Source organism: Polyodon spathula, chromosome 47, assembly GCF_017654505.1.
Source record: "Polyodon spathula isolate WHYD16114869_AA chromosome 47, ASM1765450v1, whole genome shotgun sequence".
Classification (NCBI taxonomy): Eukaryota; Metazoa; Chordata; class Actinopteri; order Acipenseriformes; family Polyodontidae; genus Polyodon; species Polyodon spathula.
This window is the reverse complement of record NC_054580.1, coordinates 2,271,045-2,294,468: the sequence shown is the minus strand read 5'-3', so window position 1 is coordinate 2,294,468 and position 23,424 is coordinate 2,271,045. Positions and strand designations below refer to the sequence as shown.

Sequence of the window (23,424 nt, the reverse complement as noted above, 5' to 3'; positions counted from 1 at the left end):
CACACACACACACACTGAAACACACACACTGACACACACACACACTGAAACACACACACTGACACACACACACTGAAACACACACACACACTGAAACACAGACTGAAACACACACACTTACACACACAGTGACACACACACACACACACACACACAAACACACTTGTTACACTTGTGTGAGTTGTGTGACTTTGGTCTGACTTTGTTAGTAAATCCATGGATCACACACACACTGAAACAACTAAAGCTGAAATAAGAGGTGAGAGAATGCCACTGTTTTTAGTGAGATGGGCAGCGCTCCTGTTAATAAAGCTAATAAGAGGTGAGAGAATGGATTTTAAAGATGGTCAGCGCTCCTTTAAAGGGAGGGGTCAGTGATCCTGTTAATAAAGCTGATAAGAGGTGAGAGAATGGATTTTAAAGATGGTCAGTGCTCCTTTAAAGGGAGGGGTCAGCAATCCTGTTAATAAAGCTAATAAGAGGTGAGAGAATGGGTTTTAAAGATGGGCAGCGCTCTTATGATTTCTGGATGCGATGCTGTTCGCTCCATTTTTGTGTCACCCCTGTGAATTTGGAAATAAGTAATGTGACAGTGAGTGTGTGTGTGAGTCAGTGTGTCAGAGTTTGTGTGTGTGAATGTCAGAGTGTGTGTGTGTGTGTGTGTGTCAGTGTGAGTTGTTGTTTTTTTGTTTTTATTTATTTTTTCCTGGTAAAATTTGACAGTTCCCCTTTAACTGTCCTTTCAACAGGAAGACATAAAACCCAAACCTGCCTGTGCTCAACACTGTCCCCTCTGGCTAAACAGGGTAGTGCAGCTCCCACTCCACAAAGAACACAGCTCAGCACACTTATTATTATTATTATTATTATTATTATTATTATATTCTATTATTATTATTATGCGTTATTATTTTCTTTTTAAATGATCTCAGAAGTTTGTCAAGTTGGGTGTTATAGGTTCCCAGTGATTCAGCATCAACAGCATGGCTCGGCAGGGCTGGGAATCAGACTCCTATTGCACAGCAGTGTGATCCAGTCCAGGTTTCACTGCTGCCAGCTTGATCAGCCCCCAGTGTGTCTCGCTAACAAGCTCAGGTGTGTCTTATTATTAAACTCCTAGTGAAAGCAGGACTGGATCACACTGCTGTGCAGCGGGAGTCTGATTATTAAACTCCTAGTGAAAGCAGGGCTGGATCACACTGCTGTGCAGCGGGAGTCTGATTATTAAACTCCTAGTGAAAGCAGGACTGGATCACACTGCTGTGCAGCGGGAGTCTCGTTCCCAGCCCTGCTCGGTAAATCATGGCGACCCATTCCACCCCCTCACCGCTCTCTCTGTGTGAAGAAGCGTCCCCTCCGTCTCCTCAGTCCACTTCCTGTCCACGCGTCCTCTGGTTCCGGCGTTTAAAATACTGGCTCTAGGGTTTGACCGCACTCAAGTACTTGAGTGTTAGTGCTCACTCAAGTGAGACAAAGTTACCGATGCTTCATGAAATCTCTCTTTAAAATAATTTTTAAAGAAAACATCTCAAAGCAAACAGGTTTTTATTGACGGTTCTCAGCCCACCTCATACCTCAGTCTGTTGATTTCTGTGTGCTGCACCTCCTCCTCTCTCTCTCCCCCCCCCCCCAGCGACTCAGAGAGAGAGCGAGCACGAACGAGAGCGAGTAGGAAGTGTGAAGTAATGCTGCTCTGGGTTTGATAATCGAGACTAAATATAGCACTATAAATACAGAGGCCATTCTCAGAGCGAGAGAGAGCGAGAGGGTGGTGGGAGACAGAGGGGGAGAGAAAGGGGTGGGAAGGAGAGACACAGAGAGGGAGAGCCCAGTGTGTAGACTGGTTATTATTATTATTAATGTGGTGGTAATGGCAGCTCCCCAGTATAGAGACACACTGGGACTGGTCTAGTCTCAGCTCCCCAGTATAGAGACACACTGGGACTGGTCTAGTCTCAGCTCCCCAGTATAGAGACACACTGGGACTGGTCTAGTCTCAGCTCCCCAGTATAGAGACACACTGGGACTGGTCTAGTCTCAGCTCCCCAGTATAGAGACACACTGGGACTGGTCTAGTCTCAGCTCCCCAGTATAGAGACACACTGGGACTGGTCTAGTCTCAGCTCCCCAGTATAGAGACACACTGGGACTGGTCTAGTCTCAGATCCCCAGTATAGAGACACACTGGGACTGGTCTAGTCTCAGATCCCCAGTATAGAGACACACTGGGACTGGTCTAGTCTCAGCTCCCCAGTATAGAGACACACTGGGACTGGTCTAGTCTCAGCTCCCCAGTATAGAGACACACTGGGACTGGTCTAGTCTCAGCTCCCCAGTATAGAGACACACTGGGACTGGTCTAGTCTCAGCTCCCCAGTATAGAGACACACTGGGACTGGTCTAGTCTCAGCTCCCCAGTATAGAGACACACTGGGACTGGTCTAGTCTCAGCTCCCCAGTATAGAGACACACTGGGACTGGTCTAGTCTCAGCTCCCCAGTATAGAGACACACTGGGACTGGTCTAGTCTCAGCTCCCCAGTATAGAGACACACTGGGACTGGTCTAGTCTCAGCTCCCCAGTATAGAGACACACTGGGACTGGTCTAGTCTCAGCTCCCCAGTATAGAGACACACTGGGACTGGTCTAGTCTCAGCTCCCCAGTATAGAGACACACTGGGACTGGTCTAGTCTCAGCTCCCCAGTATAGAGACACACTGGGACTGGTCTAGTCTCAGCTCCCCAGTATAGAGACACACTGGGACTGGTCTAGTCTCAGCTCCCCAGTATAGAGACACACTGGGACTGGTCTAGTCTCAGCTCCCCAGTATAGAGACACACTGGGACTGGTCTAGTCTCAGCTCCCCAGTATAGAGACACACTGGGACTGGTCTAGTCTCAGCTCCCCAGTATAGAGACACACTGGGACTGGTCTAGTCTCAGCTCCCCAGTATAGAGACACACTGGGACTGGTCTAGTCTCAGCTCCCCAGTATAGAGACACACTGGGACTGGTCTAGTCTCAGCTCCCCAGTATAGAGACACACTGGGACTGGTCTAGTCTCAGCTCCCCAGTATAGAGACACACTGGGACTGGTCTAGTCTCAGCTCCCCAGTATAGAGACACATTGGGACTGGTCTAGTCTCAGCTCCCCAGTATAGAGATGCACTGGGACTGGTCTAGTCTCAGCTCCCCAGTATAGAGACACACTGGGACTGGTCTAGTCTCAGCTCCCCAGTATAGAGATGCACTGGGACTGGTTTTGTCTGCGTCCCACACGTCTCCAAGCATCAAAAAAAAGGAAAGGATTACAATAATAATAATAATAATAACTAAACGCAGACCCGACTCTCGCAGGAGGATCTCTTCTATAAATTATAAAAACGGCACGACAAACGACTCACAAAATACCAGGAAGAGAAAATCTCTCTCTATTTATTCAGCAGAGTGGCTGCGCAGACAGATAATCTCAAGAAGCAGATTCATTCTCTCTGTTTCAATGCAGTTACTTTAACTCTTACACGAACAACTGAAGAGAGAGAGGGACAGACAGAGGGAGGGGGTGTGTGACAGAGGGGAGAGAGACACAGAGGGAGAGGGGGTGAGAGACGGAGGGGGTGTGTGAGGGGGAGTGAGAGAAGGCGAGTGCGAGAGGGGGGGAACGAGGGGGGAGTGTGTGCGAGAGGGAGGGAGAGGGTGTGTGTGTGTCAGAGGGGGGAGAGGGTGTGTGTCAGAGGGGGGAGTGTGTGTGTGAGAGGGGAGAGCGAGTGGGGGGTGTCTGTGAGAGGGGAGTGAGGAAGTCCACACAGGAGGGAGAGAGAGAGGGTGTGTGTCCCCCTCCACCCTCTCCTGTGTGGTGTGAGACACGGGGGTGTGGCAGGGCGGGTGTGAGAGGGTGTTGTGTGTGTGGTGGTGAGGGGGGAGGGAGAGAGAGAGGGTGTGTGTGAGAGGGGGGGAGTGTGTGTGAGGGAGGAGCGGAGGGAGTGTGTGTGAGGGGGGAGCGAGAGGGAGTGTGTGTGAGAGGGGGGGAGTGTGTGTGAGGGGGGAGCGAGAGGGAGTGTGTGTGAGAGGGGGGGAGGGGGGGAGTTGTGTGTGAGGTGGGAGCGAGAGGGAGTTTGTGTAGAGGGGGGGAGTGTGTGTTGAGGCCCTCGCTCCCCCCCTGTGTGAGACTCCCCCCCCCCTCGCTAAGGGGGGGAGGGTGAGAGGGTTTGTGTGAGGGGGAGTGAGTGTGTGAGGGATAGCAGCGTGAGTGTGTGTGTGAGATAGGGGGAGTGTGTCCCCCCTGGGAGCGAGAGCGGAGAGTGTGTGTGTGAGAGGGGGGAGTGTGTTGTGTGCGGGGGAGGAGCGATGAGGATGGGAGTGTGTGTGTGAGAGGGGGGGCTGCCCCCTCACACAGAGTCGGGAGTGTGTGGAGGGGGAGGGAGGGGAGTGTTGATGAGGAGGGAGGAGCTCCCACCCTGCGTGTGTGTGAGAGGGGGGGAGTGTGTGTGTGAGTGGGGGGGGAGCGAGAGGGGGGAGTGTGTGGTGACAGGGTGTGAGAGGGGGGAGTTGTGTGTGAGGGGGGAGCGAGAGGGAGTGTGTGTGAGAGGGGGGGAAGTGTGTGAGTTTGTCTCTGAGGGATCGTAGTTCACAACTGCCCACCCCTCGCCCTCCCCGCTCTCCTGTGTGTGTGAGAGGGGGGGGGGAGTGTGTGTGAGGGGGGAGCGAGAGGGAGTGTGTGTGAGAGGGGGGGAGTGTGTGTGAGGGAGGAGCGAGAGGGAGTGTGTGTGAGAGGGGGGGAGTGTGTGTGAGGGGGGAGCGAGAGGGAGTGTGTGTGAGAGGGGGGGAGTGTGTGTGTGTGAGAGGGGGGGAGTGTGTGTGAGGGGGGAGCGAGAGGGAGTGTGTGTGAGAGGGGGGGAGTGTGTGTGAGGGGGGAGCGAGAGGGAGTGTGTGTGAGAGGGGGGGAGTGTGTGTGAGGGGGGAGCGAGAGGGAGTGTGTGTGAGAGGGGGAGCGAGAGGGAGTGTGTGTGAGAGGGGGAGCGAGAGGGAGTGTGTGTGAGAGGGGGGAGTGTGTGTGAGGGGGGAGCGAGAGGGAGTGTGTGTGAGAGACAGAGGGAGACAGTCTTTGGCAGGGAGTGTGTATTTGTGGTATTTATTTTGGAATTGCTTTCACAGGGTTTCTGAAGGGAATTGAATTGAGGAAATTGAATTGAAACTTCACTCGACTTTCAAAACTATGTTTAATTTGCTTTCGTCCGTCTCCTTAGTTACTGTGGTCTTTATACAGGAGGCCAATTGAATTATTTATTCATTCAAAACCAGCTCTTCTCCCTTCTCTCTCTCCCCCCCTCCCCGCTGTCAGGTGGTTTGGTGTCAGAATCCATTTCTGTTACAATCTTTTCAGGAAATATCAAAACACACGAAACAACAACCGTGTCCAGAGAACAACACAGGACAGGGGAAAACAGGACCGTCCAACACTGAAGACATGGAGAGAGACTTCTAGTGGAGACGCTTGTATTGAATTGCACTGAAGACACTGAGAAAGGCTTCCAGTGGAGACGCTTGTATTGAATTGACGCTGAAGACTCTGAGAAAGACTTCTAGTGGAGACGCTTGTATTGAATTGCACTGAAGACTCTGAGAAAGACTTCCAGTGGAGACGCTTGTATTGAATTGACGCTGAAGACACTGAGAAAGACTTCCAGTGGAGACGCTTGTATTGAATTGACACTGAAGACACCGAGAAAGACTTCTAGTGGAGACGCTTGTATTGAATTGACACTGAAGACTCTGAGAAAGGCTTCCAGTGGAGACGCTTGCCATTGAATGTATTAAGTTTGCTGCAGTGTGTTTGTTTGTTAATATTAATTCTGTCGGGGGGGGGGGCTCGGGGACCCCCCGTCTTCGCTCCGTCGCCTCACCGGATAGCGATGAGCCCCACATCAATCAACTTCTGAATCTTCTGAGCAATCACAGGGTTGCGCAGGTGCCTGAGGGGGGAGGGGAGGGGAGGGACAGAGACACACTCTGTAAGTCAAGCTGTCCAAGGTAATGTAACTAAGCTGAACTGGTCAGGTAACCCAAGCAAGAGGGTAACGCAGGGAGACGATGCGCTAGCAAACTAACAAAGAGATGCCTTAATAAAACTATCTAGAATCATAATAACCACTCCCTGTACCCCACTATCTCACTCGCTCAGCCCCCCTCCCTGTACCCCTCAGCCCCTCTCCTCTCCCTCGCTCTGCCCCCCTCCCTGTACCCCTCAGCCCCTCTCCACTCCTCTCACTCGCTCTGCCCCCCTCCCTGTACCCCTCAGCCCCTCTCCTCTCCTCTCACTCGCTCTGCCCCCCTCCCTGTACCCCTCAGCCCCTCTCCTCTCCCTCGCTCTGCCCCCCTCCCTGTACCCCTCAGCCCCTCTCCCCCTCTCCTCTCACTCGCTCTGCCCCCCTCCCTGTACCCCTCAGCCCCTCTCCTCTCCTCTCACTCGCTCTGCCCCCCTCCCTGTACCCATCAGCCCCTCTCCTCTCCTCTCACTCGCTCTGCCCCCCTCCCTGTACCCATCAGCCCCTCTCCTCTCCTCTCACTCGCTCTGCCCCCCTCCCTGTACCCATCAGCCCCTCTCCTCTCCTCTCACTCGCTCTGCCCCCCTCCCTGTACCCCTCAGCCCCTCTCACTCGCTCAGCCCCCCTCCTCGTACCCCTCAGCCCCTCTCACTCGCTCAGCCCCCCTCCTCTCCTCTCCTCTTCTCTCTCACTCACTCGCTCAGCGCTTGCGGGTCCTTCTGCATCTGCTCCAGGATGAGTCTCATGGCCGGGTCGCTCATGATCTGCTGCACCTCGGGGTCCCCCATCGCCCGCTTCTTCACCTCCTCGGGGGTGTCGTCATTGCGCTGGTACTGCGCCAGCATGCATCGCCGAGACCCCTCGATCGCCTCCTAGAGAGAGCGAGACAGCGAGAGAGAATATCAATACAGAGGAATGAAACAGAGAGAGAGCGAGAGAGAATATCAATACAGAGGAACGAGACAGAGACACACAGAGAGAGAGAATATCAATACAGAGGAACGAGACAGAGACACACAGAGAGAGAGAATATCAATACAGAGGAACGAGACAGAGACACACAGAGAGAGAGAATATCAATACAGAGGAACGAGACAGAGACACACAGAGAGAGAGAATATCAATACAGAGGAACGAGACAGAGACACACAGAGAGAGAGAATATCAATACAGAGGAACGAGACAGAGACACACAGAGAGAGAGAATATCAATACAGAGGAACGAGACAGAGACACACAGAGAGAGAGAATATCAATACAGAGGAACGAGACAGAGACACACAGAGAGAGAGAAAATCAATACAGAGGAACGAGACAGAGACACACAGAGAGAGAGAAAATCAATACAGAGGAACGAGACAGAGACACAGAGAGAGAATATCAATACAGAGGAACGAGACAGAGACACACAGAGAGAGAGAATATCAATACAGAGGAACGAGACAGAGACACACAGAGAGAGAGAATATCAATACAGAGGAACGAGACAGAGACACACAGAGAGAGAGAATATCAATACAGAGGAACGAGACAGAGACACACAGAGAGAGAGAATATCAACACAGAGGAACGAGACAGAGACACAGAGAGAGAATATCAATACAGAGGAACGAGACAGAGACAGAAAGACAGAGAGAGAGCGAGAGAGAATATCAATACAGAGAAATGAGACAGAGACACACAGAGACAGAGAGGCACACACACAGACACACAGGCTCTTCTCGTCTCTTACCTTGGAGTTGCTGTCCAGCTCCAGTGCTTTCTGGTAGGACTCCAAGGCTTTACTGAAATCCTTCATCGCTTCCAGAGCGCTCGCCTTACGAGTGTACCCCTTAACTGAGAGAGAGGGGAGCGTCAGAGAACACACAGGGGTACCCCTTAACTGAGAGACAGGGGAGCGTCAGAACACACAGGGGTACCCCTTAACAGAGAGAGAGAGAGAGAGAGAGAGAGAGAGAGCGTTCGGAGAGAGAGGCGTCTCACGGGAGCGTCTCATAACACACACATTCGTGTACCCCTAACAGAGAGAGAGAGAGAGAGAGAGAGAGAGAGAGAGAGAGAGAGCACACACAGGGGTACCCCTGAACAGAGAGAGACACACTTCATAAAACTGCAGAAAAAGCCAAACACTTACTGAAGGCAGGATCCAATCTGATACAATCTTCACAGTCCTGAGAGAGAGAGAGAGAGAGAGAGAGAGAATGAGTTCAGAGAGATAGAGATACAGAGATAGAGAGAGAGAGAGAGAGAGGGAGAGGGGGAAATGAGTTGAGAGAGAGAGGAGGTGGGAATGAGAGACAGAGAGGCTCCGTTAGGCTCTTCAGGTGAAGCCCCTCCCCCCCGTTACCCGGAGAGCGAGCTGGAACTCCAGCAGCTTGGTGTAGCAGGCGGCGCGGTTGCTGTACAGCTTGGCGTCCCCCGGGTTGCGTTTGATGGCCTCGCTGTAGTGCTTCATAGCCTGGGGGTAGTCACCTGGGAGACAGGGAAGGAGAGAGAGGAGAGAGGAGAGAGAGTTAGCACACAGAGATAAACGCTCACACACACACACAGTGTCGTTCCCAGCCCCCCCTCACCTCTCTGGAAGAAGTCGTTGCCTTTGTTCTTCTCCTCCAGAGCCAGCTCGGGGTTGATGTAGGCCAGCTTCTCCTGATCCTTCAGGATCCTCTCAGCCTGCAGAGAAACACAAGAACCAGAGAGAGAGAGAGAGAGATGAGAGGAAAGCTACAGGACTGTGAACCAATCCAGCTTCTCCTGATCCTTCAGGATCCTCTCAGCCTGCAGAGAAACACAAGAACCAGAGAAGGAGAGAGAGAGAGATGAGAGGAAAGCTACAGGACTGTGAACCAATCCAGCTTCTCCTGATCCTTCAGGATCCTCTCAGCCTGCAGAGAAACACAAGAACCAGAGAGAGAGAGAGAGATGAGAGGAAAGCTACAGGACTGCGAACCAATCCAGCTTCTCCTGATCCTTCAGGATCCTCTCAGCCTGCAGAGAAACACAAGAACCAGAGAGAGAGAGAGAGATGAGAGGAAAGCTACAGGACTGCGAACCAATCCAGCTTCTCCTGATCCTTCAGGATCCTCTCAGCCTGCAGAGAAACACAAGAACCAGAGAAGAGAGAGAGAGAGATGAGAGGAAAGCTACAGGACTGTGAACCAATCCAGCTTCTCCTGATCCTTCAGGATCCTCTCTCTAACCCCTGAGAGAGTCGGGGTCCCCCTCGCCCCCCCCCCTCGTACCTGCTGGCTCTTCTTCAGCACCTCGGGGGTCCGGTGCTCTGTCAGGCTCTTATTGAATGACTGAATCGCCTCCTTGTACTTCTCCTCCTTGAAGAACGAGTTTCCAATGCGTGCGTACGCCCTGAGAGGGGGGGGGGGGGGGGGGGGGGGGAGAGGAGAGAGGGGGAGAGAGAGGAGAGAGAGAGAGAGAGAGAGAGAGGGGGGAGGAGAGAGAGAGAGAGAGGGAGGGAGAGAGAGAGAGAGAGGGAGAGAGGGGGGAAGAGGGTTAGATTACCTTAAATCACATTGATGAAGCTCTAGAGCCCAAACGCTGCTCTGCTTGACTCGCTCTCTTCTAGTTTCAATAATAACACTGATGAAGCACTAGAGCCCAAACGCTGCTCTGCTTGACTCGCTCTCTTCTAGTTTCAATAATAACACTGATGAAGCTCTGGAGCCCAAACGCTGCTCTGCTCGACTCGCTCTCTTCTAGTTTCAATAATAACACTGATGAAGGCAGGTGGGGGTGGGTCGCTGGCTCAGAGGGACTCACTTGGCGATCTGTCGGTAGTCCTCTCTGTTCTCTCTCCCCACCTCGATGGCTTTCTCACAGAGCTCCCTGCAGCGCTCATAATCTGCCTTCTCAAAATACACCGCTGTGAGAGAGAGAGAGAGAGAGAGAGAGAGACAGAGAGTGTGAGAGAGAGAGAGAGAGAGAGAGAGAGAGAGAGAGAGTGTGTGAGCGAGGGGGAGAGAGAGAGAGACAGAGTGTGTGAGAGAGGGGAAGAGAGAGAGAGAGAGAACCTTTTATCTTTCAGGTACATGTATGTATTTATCACCCATCTACGCACGCACAGAGACAGACAATTCTGAACTTTGCTAATCAATCTGAAACAGAACCCCCACCCCACCCCCCACCCCCCCCCACCCCCATCCTCAGACCTGCTTGGTTGGAGATGTAGGTCATGTTCGCTGGGTCCAGATTCACGGCCGCCTCGTAGTGCTTCAGCGCCGCCTCGAAGTCCTTCTTCTTGTAGGCTTCGTTCCCGCGCTCCTTCTCCTGCAGAGCCTGAGAGCACAGCAGCACAGTGAGAGCACAGCACAGCAGTGAGAGCACAGCAGCACATTGAGAGCACAGCACAGCAGTGAGAGCACAGCAGCACAGTGAGAGCACAGCACAGCAGTGAGAGCACAGCACAGCAGTGAGAGCACAGCACAGCAGTGAGAGCACAGCAGCACATTGAGAGCACAGCACAGCAGTGAGAGCACACAGCACAGCAGTGAGAGCACAGCAGCACAGCAGTGAGAGCACAGCAGCGAGAGTCATCGTTTGTAGGTGGGCGGCGCCCCGTGGCTCAGTTCTAGCCCCTCCCACCTGTCTCTTGTTTTCCGGTAACTCCTCCTCCTTGGGTTTGGGCGGCTCCTGTTTCTTGGGGGGCGGGGGTGGGGGCGGAGTCTCGTCCTCCTGCTCGTCAACGCCGGCCAGGTCGATGCCCAGGAGCACGCTCAGTGTGGTCATCACCCTGGGATCCTGCAGCTTACTGAGAGGGGGGAGGGGGGGGGGGGGGGAGACAGAGAGAGAGAGGGGGAGAGAGAGTCAATACATACACAGACAGAGAGAGAGAACACACACTGACAGAGAGAGGGGTGCAGTGTAGTATGGGACAGTGCAGTGTAGTATGGGACAGTGCAGTATGGCACACTCACGTGCCCAGGTCGGCTGGTTTGGCCCTCAGCTGCTCGATCAGCTCCCTGTAGCTCGGGTCAGAGAGCAGGGCGCGGGTTCGAGGGTCATTCCCCAGCTTCTCATACAGGTCCGGCACAGAGAACGGATTCATTATCTTCTTCTCTGGAGAGAGAGAGAGAGAGAGAGAGAGAGAGAGAGAGCGCGTGTGACAGGGAGACATTGTGACAGCGACAGTGTGACAGGGACAGTGATAATTACCGCCTCTTTACCTGCGAGTCTCGCCTCCATGTTCTGAAGCCCCTCCTTCAGTTGCTGATTGGACGGCTCGTGCTTCAGCCCCTCCTGATAGGTCGTCTTGGCCTCTTCAAACCGGCCGAGGAACTCGAGGGCCGCTGCCTTCCGAGAGTAACCCTGGGGGGTAGGGAGAGAGGAGGAGGGAGAGAGAGCGAGAGAGAGGAAGAGGGGAACGATAGGAGGGGGAGAGGAGGGAGAGAAAGATTGTTTAATTTACAGTAAGTGTTTTCAGAAGCCTCTCCCTCCCCTCTGGTTTGATTTCCACAGTCCTGCTCTACCCTTCTCCCCTCCCATCCCCAGTCTGGTTTGAGCTCCACAGTCCTGCTCCCATCTTCCAGCGCTCTCTTGTACTCTCCCCTCCCCTCCTCACCTTGCCCCAGTCTGGTTTGAGCTCCACAGTCCTGCTCCCATCCTCCAGCGCTCTCTTGTACTCTCCCCTCCCCTCCTCACCTTGCCCCAGTCTGGTTTGAGCTCCACAGTCCTGCTCCCATCCTCCAGCGCTCTCTTGTACTCTCCTCTCTTGGCGAAGGCGGCTGAGCGGTTGCTGTAGAGCACGTGGTTTCCTGGGTCGAGGGCGAGAGCCTCGCTGTAGCAGCGCACCGCCTCGTCGATCTGCCCCGCGCTCAGAGCCTTGTTACCCTGATCCTTCAGCTCGGTCACCTGAGAGAGGGGTACAGAGTAGAGGACGAGAGAGAAGGGGAGGCAGAGAGAGGGGGGAGGGATAGAGAAAGGAGATGAAAAGAGAGGGGTAGAGAGAGACAGAGGGACAGAGGAGAAAGAGAGGGAGAGAGTTTAGCAAAGGCCTCCAGAAAACACAATTATTATGAATTATCACACGCACACTGCAGTGACAAACAACAGCCAGCATGGGATAATTATCACACGCACACTGCAGTGAAAACACAGACAGCATGGGATAATTATCACACGCACACTGCAGTGAAAACACAGCCAGCATGGGATAATTATCACACGCACACTGCAGTGAAAACACAGCCAGCATGGGATAATTATCACACGCACACTGCAGTGAAAACACAGCCAGCATGGGATAATTATCACACGCACACTGCAGTGAAAACACAGCCAGCATGGGATAATTATCACACGCACACTGCAGTGAAAACACAGCCAGCATGGGATAATTATCACACGCACACTGCAGTGAAAACACAGCCAGCATGGGATAATTATCACACGCACACTGCAGTGAAAACACAGCCAGCATGGGATAATTATCACACGCACACTGCAGTGAAAACACAGCCAGCATGGGATAATTATCACACGCACACTGCAGTGAAAACACAGCCAGCATGGGATAATTATCACACGCACACTGCAGTGAAAACACAGCCAGCATGGGATAATTATCACACGCACACTGCAGTGAAAACACAGCCAGCATGGGATAATTATCACACGCACACACTGCAGTGAAAACACAGCCAGCATGGGATAATTATCACACGCACACTGCAGTGAAAACACAGCCAGCATGGGATAATTATCACACGCACACTGCAGTGAAAACACAGCCAGCATGGGATAATTATCACACGCACACTGCAGTGAAAACACAGCCAGCATGGGATAATTATCACACGCACACACTGCAGTGAAAACACAGCCAGCATGGGATAATTATCACAGTGAAAACACAGCCACACACTGCAGTGAAAACACAGCCAGCATGGGATAATTATCACACGCACACTGCAGTGAAAACACAGCCAGCATGGGATAATTATCACACGCACACTGCAGTGAAAACACAGCCAGCATGGGATAATTATCACACGCACACTGCAGTGAAAACACAGCCAGCATGGGATAATTATCACACGCACACTGCAGTGAAAACACAGCCAGCATGGGATAATTATCACACGCACACTGCAGTGAAAACACAGCCAGCATGGGATAATTATCACACGCACACTGCAGTGAAAACACAGCCAGCATGGGATAATTATCACACGCACACTGCAGTGAAAACACAGCCAGCATGGGATAATTATCACACGCACACTGCAGTGAAAACACAGCCAGCATGGGATAATTATCACACGCACACTGCAGTGAAAACACAGCCAGCATGGGATAATTATCACACGCACACTGCAGTGAAAACACAGCCAGCATGGGATAATTATCACACGCACACTGCAGTGAAAACACAGCCAGCATGGGATAATTATCACACGCACACTGCAGTGAAAACACAGCCAGCATGGGATAATTATCACACGCACACTGCAGTGAAAACACAGCCAGCATGGGATAATTATCACACGCACACTGCAGTGAAAACACAGCCAGCATGGGATAATTATCACACGCACACTGCAGTGAAAACACAGCCAGCATGGGATAATTATCACACGCACACTGCAGTGAAAACACAGCCAGCATGGGATAATTATCACACGCACACACTGCAGTGAAAACACAGCCAGCATGGGATAATTATCACACGCACACTGCAGTGAAAACACAGCCAGCATGGGATAATTATCACACGCACACTGCAGTGAAAACACAGCCAGCATGGGATAATTATCACACGCACACTGCAGTGAAAACACAGCCAGCATGGGATAATTATCACACGCACACTGCAGTGAAAACACAGCCAGCATGGGATAATTATCACACGCACACACTGCAGTGAAAACACAGCCAGCATGGGATAATTATCACACGCACACTGCAGTGAAAACACAGCCAGCATGGGATAATTATCACACGCACACTGCAGTGAAAACACAGCCAGCATGGGATAATTATCACACACGCACACTGCAGTGAAAACACAGCCAGCATGGGATAATTATCACACGCACACTGCAGTGAAAACACAGCCAGCATGGGATAATTATCACACGCACACTGCAGTGAAAACACAGCCAGCACGGGATAATTATCACACGCACACTGCAGTGAAAACACAGCCAGCATGGGATAATTATCACACGCACACTGCAGTGAAAACACAGCCAGCATGGGATAATTATCACACGCACACTGCAGTGAAAACACAGCCAGCATGGGATAATTATCACACGCACACTGCAGTGAAAACACAGCCAGCATGGGATAATTATCACACGCACACTGCAGTGAAAACACAGCCAGCATGGGATAATTATCACACGCACACTGCAGTGAAAACACAGCCAGCATGGGATAATTATCACACGCACACTGCAGTGAAAACACAGCCAGCATGGGATAATTATCACACGCACACTGCAGTGAAAACACAGCCAGCATGGGATAATTATCACACGCACACTGCAGTGAAAACACAGCCAGCATGGGATAATTATCACACGCACACTGCAGTGAAAACACAGCCAGCATGGGATAATTATCACACGCACACTGCAGTGAAAACACAGCCAGCATGGGATAATTATCACACACGCACACTGCAGTGAAAACACAGCCAGCATGGGATAATTATCACACGCACACTGCAGTGAAAACACAGCCAGCATGGGATAATTATCACACGCACACTGCAGTGAAAACACAGCCAGCATGGGATAATTATCACACGCACACTGCAGTGAAAACACAGCCAGCATGGGATAATTATCACACGCACACTGCAGTGAAAACACAGCCAGCATGGGATAATTATCACACGCACACTGCAGTGAAAACACAGCCAGCATGGGATAATTATCACACGCACACTGCAGTGAAAACACAGCCAGCATGGGATAATTATCACACGCACACTGCAGTGAAAACACAGCCAGCATGGGATAATTATCACACGCACACTGCAGTGAAAACACAGCCAGCATGGGATAATTATCACACGCACACACTGCAGTGAAAACACAGCCAGCATGGGATAATTATCACACGCACACTGCAGTGAAAACACAGCCAGCATGGGATAATTATCACACGCACACTGCAGTGAAAACACAGCCAGCATGGGATAATTATCACACGCACACTGCAGTGAAAACACAGCCAGCATGGGATAATTATCACACGCACACTGCAGTGAAAACACAGCCAGCATGGGATAATTATCACACGCACACTGCAGTGAAAACACAGCCAGCATGGGATAATTATCACACGCACACTGCAGTGAAAACACAGCCAGCATGGGATAATTATCACACGCACACACTGCAGTGAAAACACAGCCAGCATGGGATAATTATCACACGCACACTGCAGTGAAAACACAGCCAGCATGGGATAATTATCACACGCACACACTGCAGTGAAAACACAGCCAGCATGGGATAATTATCACACGCACACTGCAGTGAAAACACAGCCAGCATGGGATAATTATCACACGCACACTGCAGTGAAAACACAGCCAGCATGGGATAATTATCACACGCACACTGCAGTGAAAACACAGCCAGCATGGGATAATTATCACACGCACACTGCAGTGAAAACACAGCCAGCATGGGATAATTATCACACGCACACACTGCAGTGAAAACACAGCCAGCATGGGATAATTATCACACGCACACTGCAGTGAAAACACAGCCAGCATGGGATAATTATCACACGCACACTGCAGTGAAAACACAGCCAGCATGGGATAATTATCACACGCACACAGTGAAAACACAGCCAGTGAAAACACAGCCAGCATGGGATAATTATCACACGCACACTGCAGTGAAAACACAGCCAGCATGGGATAATTATCACACGCACACTGCAGTGAAAACACAGCCAGCATGGGATAATTATCACACGCACACACTGCAGTGAAAACACAGCCAGCATGGGATAATTATCACACGCACACTGCAGTGAAAACACAGCCAGCATGGGATAATTATCACACGCACACTGCAGTGAAAACACAGCCAGCATGGGATAATTATCACACGCACACTGCAGTGAAAACACAGCCAGCATGGGATAATTATCACACGCACACTGCAGTGAAAACACAGCCAGCATGGGATAATTATCACACGCACACTGCAGTGAAAACACAGCCAGCATGGGATAATTATCACACGCACACTGCAGTGAAAACACAGCCAGCATGGGATAATTATCACACGCACACTGCAGTGAAAACACAGCCAGCATGGGATAATTATCACACGCACACTGCAGTGAAACGCACACAGCCAGCATGGGATAATTATCACACGCACACTGCAGTGAAAACACAGCCAGCATGGGATAATTATCACACGCACACACTGCAGTGAAAACACAGCCAGCATGGGATAATTATCACACGCACACACTGCAGTGAAAACACAGCCAGCATGGGATAATTATCACACGCACACTGCAGTGAAAACACAGCCAGCATGGGATAATTATCACACGCACACTGCAGTGAAAACACAGCCAGCATGGGATAATTATCACACGCACACACTGCAGTGAAAACACAGCCAGCATGGGATAATTATCACACGCACACTGCAGTGAAAACACAGCCAGCATGGGATAATTATCACACGCACACTGCAGTGAAAACACAGCCAGCATGGGATAATTATCACACGCACACACTGCAGTGAAAACACAGCCAGCATGGGATAATTATCACACGCACACTGCAGTGAAAACACAGCCAGCATGGGATAATTATCACACACACACACTGCAGTGAAAACACAGCCAGCACGGGATAATTATCACACGCACACACTGCAGTGAAAACACAGCCAGCATGGGATAATTATCACACGCACACTGCAGTGAAAACACAGCCAGCATGGGATAATTATCACACGCACACTGCAGTGAAAACACAGCCAGCATGGGATAATTATCACACGCACACACTGCAGTGAAAACACAGCCAGCATGGGATAATTATCACACGCACACTGCAGTGAAAACACAGCCAGCATGGGATAATTATCACACGCACACTGCAGTGAAAACACAGCCAGCATGGGATAATTATCACACGCACACTGCAGTGAAAACACAGCCAGCATGGGATAATTATCACACGCACACTGCAGTGAAAACACAGCCAGCATGGGATAATTATCACACGCACACTGCAGTGAAAACACAGCCAGCATGGGATAATTATCACACGCACACTGCAGTGAAAACACAGCCAGCATGGGATAATTATCACACGCACACTGCAGTGAAAACACAGCCAGCATGGGATAATTACTCACACACACACACTGCAGTGAAAACACAGCCAGCATGGGATAATTATCACACGCACACTGCAGTGAAAACACAGCCAGCATGGGATAATTATCACACGCACACTGCAGTGAAAACACAGCCAGCATGGGATAATTATCACACGCACACTGCAGTGAAAACACAGCCAGCATGGGATAATTATCACACGCACACTGCAGTGAAAACACAGCCAGCATGGGATAATTATCACACGCACACTGCAGTGAAAACACAGCCAGCATGGGATAATTATCACACGCACACTGCAGTGAAAACACAGCCAGCATGGGATAATTATCACACGCACACTGCAGTGAAAACACAGCCAGCATGGGATAATTATCACACGCACACTGCAGTGAAAACACAGCCAGCATGGGATAATTATCACACGCACACTGCAGTGAAAACACAGCCAGCATGGGATAATTATCACACGCACACACTGCAGTGAAAACACAGCCAGCATGGGATAATTATCACACACACACACTGCAGTGAAAACACAGCCAGCATGGGATAATTATCACACGCACACTGCAGTGAAAACACAGCCAGCATGGGATAATTATCACACGCACACTGCAGTGAAAACACAGCCAGCATGGGATAATTATCACACGCACACACTGCAGTGAAAACACAGCCAGCATGGGATAATTATCACACGCACACTGCAGTGAAAACACAGCCAGCATGGGATAATTATCACACGCACACTGCAGTGAAAACACAGCCAGCATGGGATAATTATCACACGCACACTGCAGTGAAAACACAGCCAGCATGGGATAATTATCACACGCACACTGCAGTGAAAACACAGCCAGCATGGGATAATTATCACACGCACACTGCAGTGAAAACACAGCCAGCATGGGATAATTATCACACGCACACTGCAGTGAAAACACAGCCAGCATGGGATAATTATCACACGCACACTGCAGTGAAAACACAGCCAGCATGGGATAATTATCACACGCACACTGCAGTGAAAACACAGCCAGCATGGGATAATTATCACACGCACACTGCAGTGAAAACACAGCCAGCATGGGATAATTATCACACGCACACTGCAGTGAAAACACAGCCAGCATGGGATAATTATCACACGCACACTGCAGTGAAAACACAGCCAGCATGGGATAATTATCACACGCACACTGCAGTGAAAACACAGCCAGCATGGGATAATTATCACACGCACACACTGCAGTGAAAACACAGCCAGCATGGGATAATTATCACACGCACACTGCAGTGAAAACACAGCCAGCATGGGATAATTATCACACGCACACTGCAGTGAAAACACAGCCAGCATGGGATAATTATCACACGCACACTGCAGTGAAAACACAGCCAGCATGGGATAATTATCACACGCACACTGCAGTGAAAACACAGCCAGCATGGGATAATTATCACACGCACACTGCAGTGAAAACACAGCCACATGGGATAATTATCACACGCACACTGCAGTGAAAACACAGCCAGCATGGGATAATTATCACACGCACACTGCAGTGAAAACACAGCCAGCATGGGATAATTATCACGCACACTGCAGTCACAGCCAGCATGGGATCTTCTCTCTCTCACAGCCAGCATGGGATAATTTCACACGCACACTGCAGTGAAAACACAACCAGCATGCAGTGATAACACAGCCAGCATTGGATAATTATCACACGCACTCTCTGCTTGAAAACTCAGCCAGCATGGCATAATTATCACACGCACTCTCTCTGAAAACACAGCCTTCTTCCTCTTCGCTCAATCATCTCTCTCTCGATTCCTCGTCTCTCTCGTTTCCCCCCCCCCTCGTTTTCCTGCTTCTTCATATCTTCTCTCAACAAGAAACGCGAGCTTCTGAATCCTCTTCCAGGGAGGCTCTGCTCTCTCTCTCAATCTTATTATCTTAAATTTGGTTTTTATCTTTGATAAGATGTTTTTTTTGTTTCCTTTCTTTTTTTTCCCGAGAAGATCTTTTTTTTTCTCGATCTCCTTTTATTTTTTGTCCATGCTTTTTTGTTTTTTTTTTTTTTTTTTTGGTTTTTATTGTTTGTGTTTCAGATTTTTTCTTTCTCCTTCTGTTTTCTTTAATTATTCTTTTTTTAGGAAGTTCTCGCTTGGGGTTTTTTTTTTTTTTTTTTTTCTTTTTGTCATTTTTTTTTTTTTTTTTTTTTTTTTTTCTTTTTTTTTGTTTTTTTTTTTCCTCTTTTCTTCACCACCTCCCTCCTGACGTTTTGGTCTTTTTTATTTTCTTGTTTTAAGAAGGATGAGAAAGAGAAAGAGAGTAGAATAGGAAGGAGAAAGAATGTAAAGAGAGAAAATATATAAATAGAAAGTTTATTCTCTTCTCTTTTTTTTTTTTTTTTTCACGGGATTTTTTTCTTCTCCCCACTCCGTCAATCGTTTCTCTACAGTTTCTCTATTTTCTCTCCTTTTTCTCTTTCTCACTCTCTTTTTTTCTCCGGCCCTCTCTTCTATCTTCTTTTCTTTTTTTTCTCTTCTCTCCCTCCTTTCTCCTCCTCCTCTTTCACCCCTTCTCAACTCTTTCTCTCTCTCTCGCTCTCCTCTCTTTCGCTCTCTGCTCTCTCTCTCTCCCTCCAGCTTTCATATTTCTCCTTTCTCTCTCTCCTCTTTTTTTCCCTCTTTTTATTTTTTTTCTCTCTCATCTCTCTCTCTTTCTCTATATTTCTTTTTTTTCTTGGTCTTCTGCGCCCTCTCCCTCTGCTCTCACAGCTAGTTCCGAGGCTCTCCACTCCTCTCGGCTCCCAATCTTTCTTCTCTTTTTCTATCTTTTCTTTCTCTCTCCTCTCTTCTCTTTTATTCCTCCTAATATTCCTTTTTAAGTCTCTTCACGCTCTCCTTTCTCTTCATCTTCTCTTTGTTCTTTTTCCTTTCCTCCTGCGCTCTCGGACACGCTTCTTCCGCTTTCAACTCTGCAAGCTCTTCTGAAAATAGCCCTCATCCCCAAACCTCTCCTTCTCTCTCTTTCTCTCTCTCCCACTACTCCTCCCCCCTCTTTTTTTTCCTTTTTTTCCTCTTTCATCTTTTCTCTGGGTTAGTTCCCCCCTTTGTTTTTTTGCCTTTTTTGTTTCTCCTCTCTTTCTCTCTCTCTCTGGGGGGCCTCTTCTCCTCGGATTCTCGGGTCTTCCTCTTCTCTCTTTTCTCCTCTTCCTCTTTCTCTCGTAGAAGTTTTCTCTCTCCTCTCACTCTCTCTCTCTCTTTCTTTCTCTCTCTTTCTCTTTCTTTTTCTCTCTTTCTATCTTTCTTTTTCTCTCTCTCTCTCTCTCTCTTTCTCTCTCTCTCTCTCACTCTCTCTCTTTCTCTCTTTCTCTTTTTCTCTCTCTCTTTCTCCCTTTCTCTCTCTCTTCTCTCTCTCTCTCTATCTCTCTTCTCTAATAAAGAATAAAAGAAATAAGAAAGTCTAAATAGAGAGATTATTCCTTTCTTCTTCTGAAATCTCTTCTCTTCTCTCTCTCTCTCTCTCTTTCTCTCTCTCTCTCTTTCTTTCTTTTTCTCTCTCTCTTTCTGAATTTCTCTCTCTCTCTCTTTCTCTCTCTCTCTTTCTATATTTCTTTTTCTCTCTCTCTCTTTCTCTTCTCTCTTTCAAACCTTTTCGAGGAATATTCTCTTTTCTCTCTCAACTCTTCTTTCTTCTCCCCTTCTTCTCCTTATCCTCTCTTCCTCTTTCTTAGTCTTTTATATCTCTCTTTTCTCTGATTTCTTTCTCTCTCCTGAAACACTCCTCCCGTGCCTTCTCTCCTCTCCCTCATCATCCTCTTTCTCCTCCCCCCCTTCCTCCCCTCTTTTTCTTCCTTTCCTCCTCATTTTTCGAGCTCCTTTTCTTTGTTCTTTAACCTTTTTTCCCATTTCCCCTCTCTCAAACCTTTCTTTCCTCTCTCTCTCTCTCTCTCTCTTTCTATCTCTCTCTTTCTCTCTTTCTCTTCTCTCTTCTCTCTTTCTCTCTCACCTTGTCCATGTTTTTCTGTCTCCGGCTTCAGACCATGAGGCTTCTAGAACTTACTGCCTGCTGACAGCCCCGGGCCCGCCCCCGCACGCTCCTCATTGGCTCCCGAGAGGCGAGGAGAGCCGCGCTCAGACCGGGCTCCGAGTGGCCAGCTCCCCCGTCACTCAAACCCTCCGGACCGGTTATTGGCAGCCGGTGAGACCCGCCTTCCCTCTCCCGTGACGAGGGACCCAGCTCGCTTGTTGATTGGAAGGAGTTGATTTTCTTTTTTGTAATCCGATTGGTTGGGACGGGAAGGGAATGATGATGTCGATTGTGACGCATCGTATTTCCAAACGGCATTTCTATTGGACGTTGTTCTGGAAGATTCGGCTCGTTTCCGATTGGCTAGTTCCATCTCACCGGCGCGTCTGATTGGCTTAAAGGACCAGAGTAGGAATCAGAGTTTTTTTTAACCCTTTAATTATTTTTATATATATAGAAAAAAACAAAAAAACAAAAAACCAATCTCTCCCTCCCTCTCTTTCAATGGATAATATCTGCAGGATTAATACCAGCCTCAGATTCCCGCACCGCTTTCACATCGAAAAACTACACTTCCCAGAGCGCTTTGCGCCAGCGCGACGGCCAGCGCAATGCACGTCATTCCTACCCCCCCCCCCCCCCCCCTCTCCAGAGTTTGTTTACAAACTGGATTCGTTATATTTTTTATAAATTGTTATTATTTTATTTTTAACTTCACAGTTTAACAAACACGCATTAAAAAATAAACAAGTAAACAAATAAACAAACCACCACTGTGTAAAAGTTTACTCTGTATTTAGAAAAGGAAACCGACCCTTTATAATAATAATAATAATAATAATAGTAATAATAATATAATAATAATAATAATAATTTCATGGTTAAAATGTCCGCAGTGCTTTCTTCTCTGCGCCTCGGCTTGTCGCTCCAGATCGGAACTGGAACCGGTTCCAGAACCGGGTTCTGGTTGGGTTTGGGTGGCGGGTTGCCGCAGGTTCGCGAAGCCGGTTCTCATTTCTCCGTGTTTAACCCTGTCCGAGGACCCGCTCGGTTCATTCCCGGTGGTTGTGCCGCGGGTCGAGCCGTGTTCGGGCTAACCGTGCCGGGCGGTACCGCCGCATCGCTTCACAGCTCCGTGGTTTCGGCCAAGGAGGCTAAACGTGAGTTTGGTGTTATTAAGAAACCCACACAGCAAGCACATGCAGTGATAATGCGCCTCTATCTATAATATACACACTAGACCCTGATAGTGATGAGATCCAGCCCTCTGAAATGTCTTTATAATATACAGCACTAGACCCTGATATTGATGAGATCCAGCCCTCTGAAATGTCTTTATAATATACAGCACTAGACCCTGATATTGATGAGATCCAGCCCTCTGAAATGTCTTTATAATATACAGCACTAGACCCTGATATTGATGAGATCCAGCCCTCTGAAATGTCTTTATAATATACAGCACTAGACCCTGATATTGATGAGATCCAGCCCTCTGAAATGTCTTTATAATATACAGCACTAGACCCTGATATTGATGAGATCCAGCCCTCTGAAATGCCTTTATAATATACAGCGCTAGACCCTGATATTGATGAGATCCAGCCCTCTGAAATGTCTTTATAATATACAGCACTAGACCCTGATATTGATGAGATCCAGCCCTCTGAAATGTCTTTATAATATACAGCACTAGACCCTGATATTGATGAGATCCAGCCCTCTGAAATGCCTTTATAATATACAGCACTAGACCCTGATATTGATGAGATCCAGCCCTCTGAAATGTCTTTATAATATACAGCACTAGACCCTGATATTGATGAGATCCAGCCCTCTGAAATGTCTTTATAATATACAGCACTAGACCCTGATATTGATGAGATCCAGCCCTCTGAAATGTCTTTATAATATACAGCACTAGACCCTGATATTGATGAGATCCAGCCCTCTGAAATGTCTTTATAATATACAGCACTAGACCCT

At 49.2% G+C, this 23,424-nt stretch overlaps 2 protein-coding genes across 3 annotated transcripts in view; one reads left to right on the top strand and one right to left on the bottom strand.

Moving 5' to 3' along the window:
- Window positions 1–23,424, top strand: part of atg2a (autophagy related 2A) — a 180,815-nt gene that overhangs the window by 58,963 nt on the left and 98,428 nt on the right. The gene's annotated exons all lie outside the window — the stretch shown is intronic.
- On the bottom strand, window positions 5,804–21,520 carry stip1 (stress-induced phosphoprotein 1). 2 transcript variants are annotated; one of them, XM_041238061.1, is made up of 15 exons: window positions 21,418–21,520; window positions 11,736–11,903; window positions 11,614–11,655; window positions 11,219–11,360; window positions 10,970–11,111; window positions 10,638–10,803; window positions 10,205–10,331; window positions 9,816–9,918; window positions 9,284–9,404; window positions 8,618–8,714; window positions 8,392–8,516; window positions 8,179–8,215; window positions 7,777–7,880; window positions 6,741–6,916; window positions 5,804–5,972 (listed from the first exon to the last, which is right to left on the bottom strand). In XM_041238061.1, exons 1-15 carry the CDS (start codon window positions 21,424–21,426, stop codon window positions 5,900–5,902), a joined length of 1,632 nt encoding a protein of 543 aa, XP_041093995.1. In that variant the 5' UTR covers window positions 21,427–21,520; the 3' UTR covers window positions 5,804–5,899. The 2 variants fall into 2 exon arrangements, with proteins under 2 accessions (XP_041093995.1, XP_041093994.1); XM_041238060.1 differs by lacking the exon at window positions 11,614–11,655 and having other exon boundaries at window positions 11,694–11,903.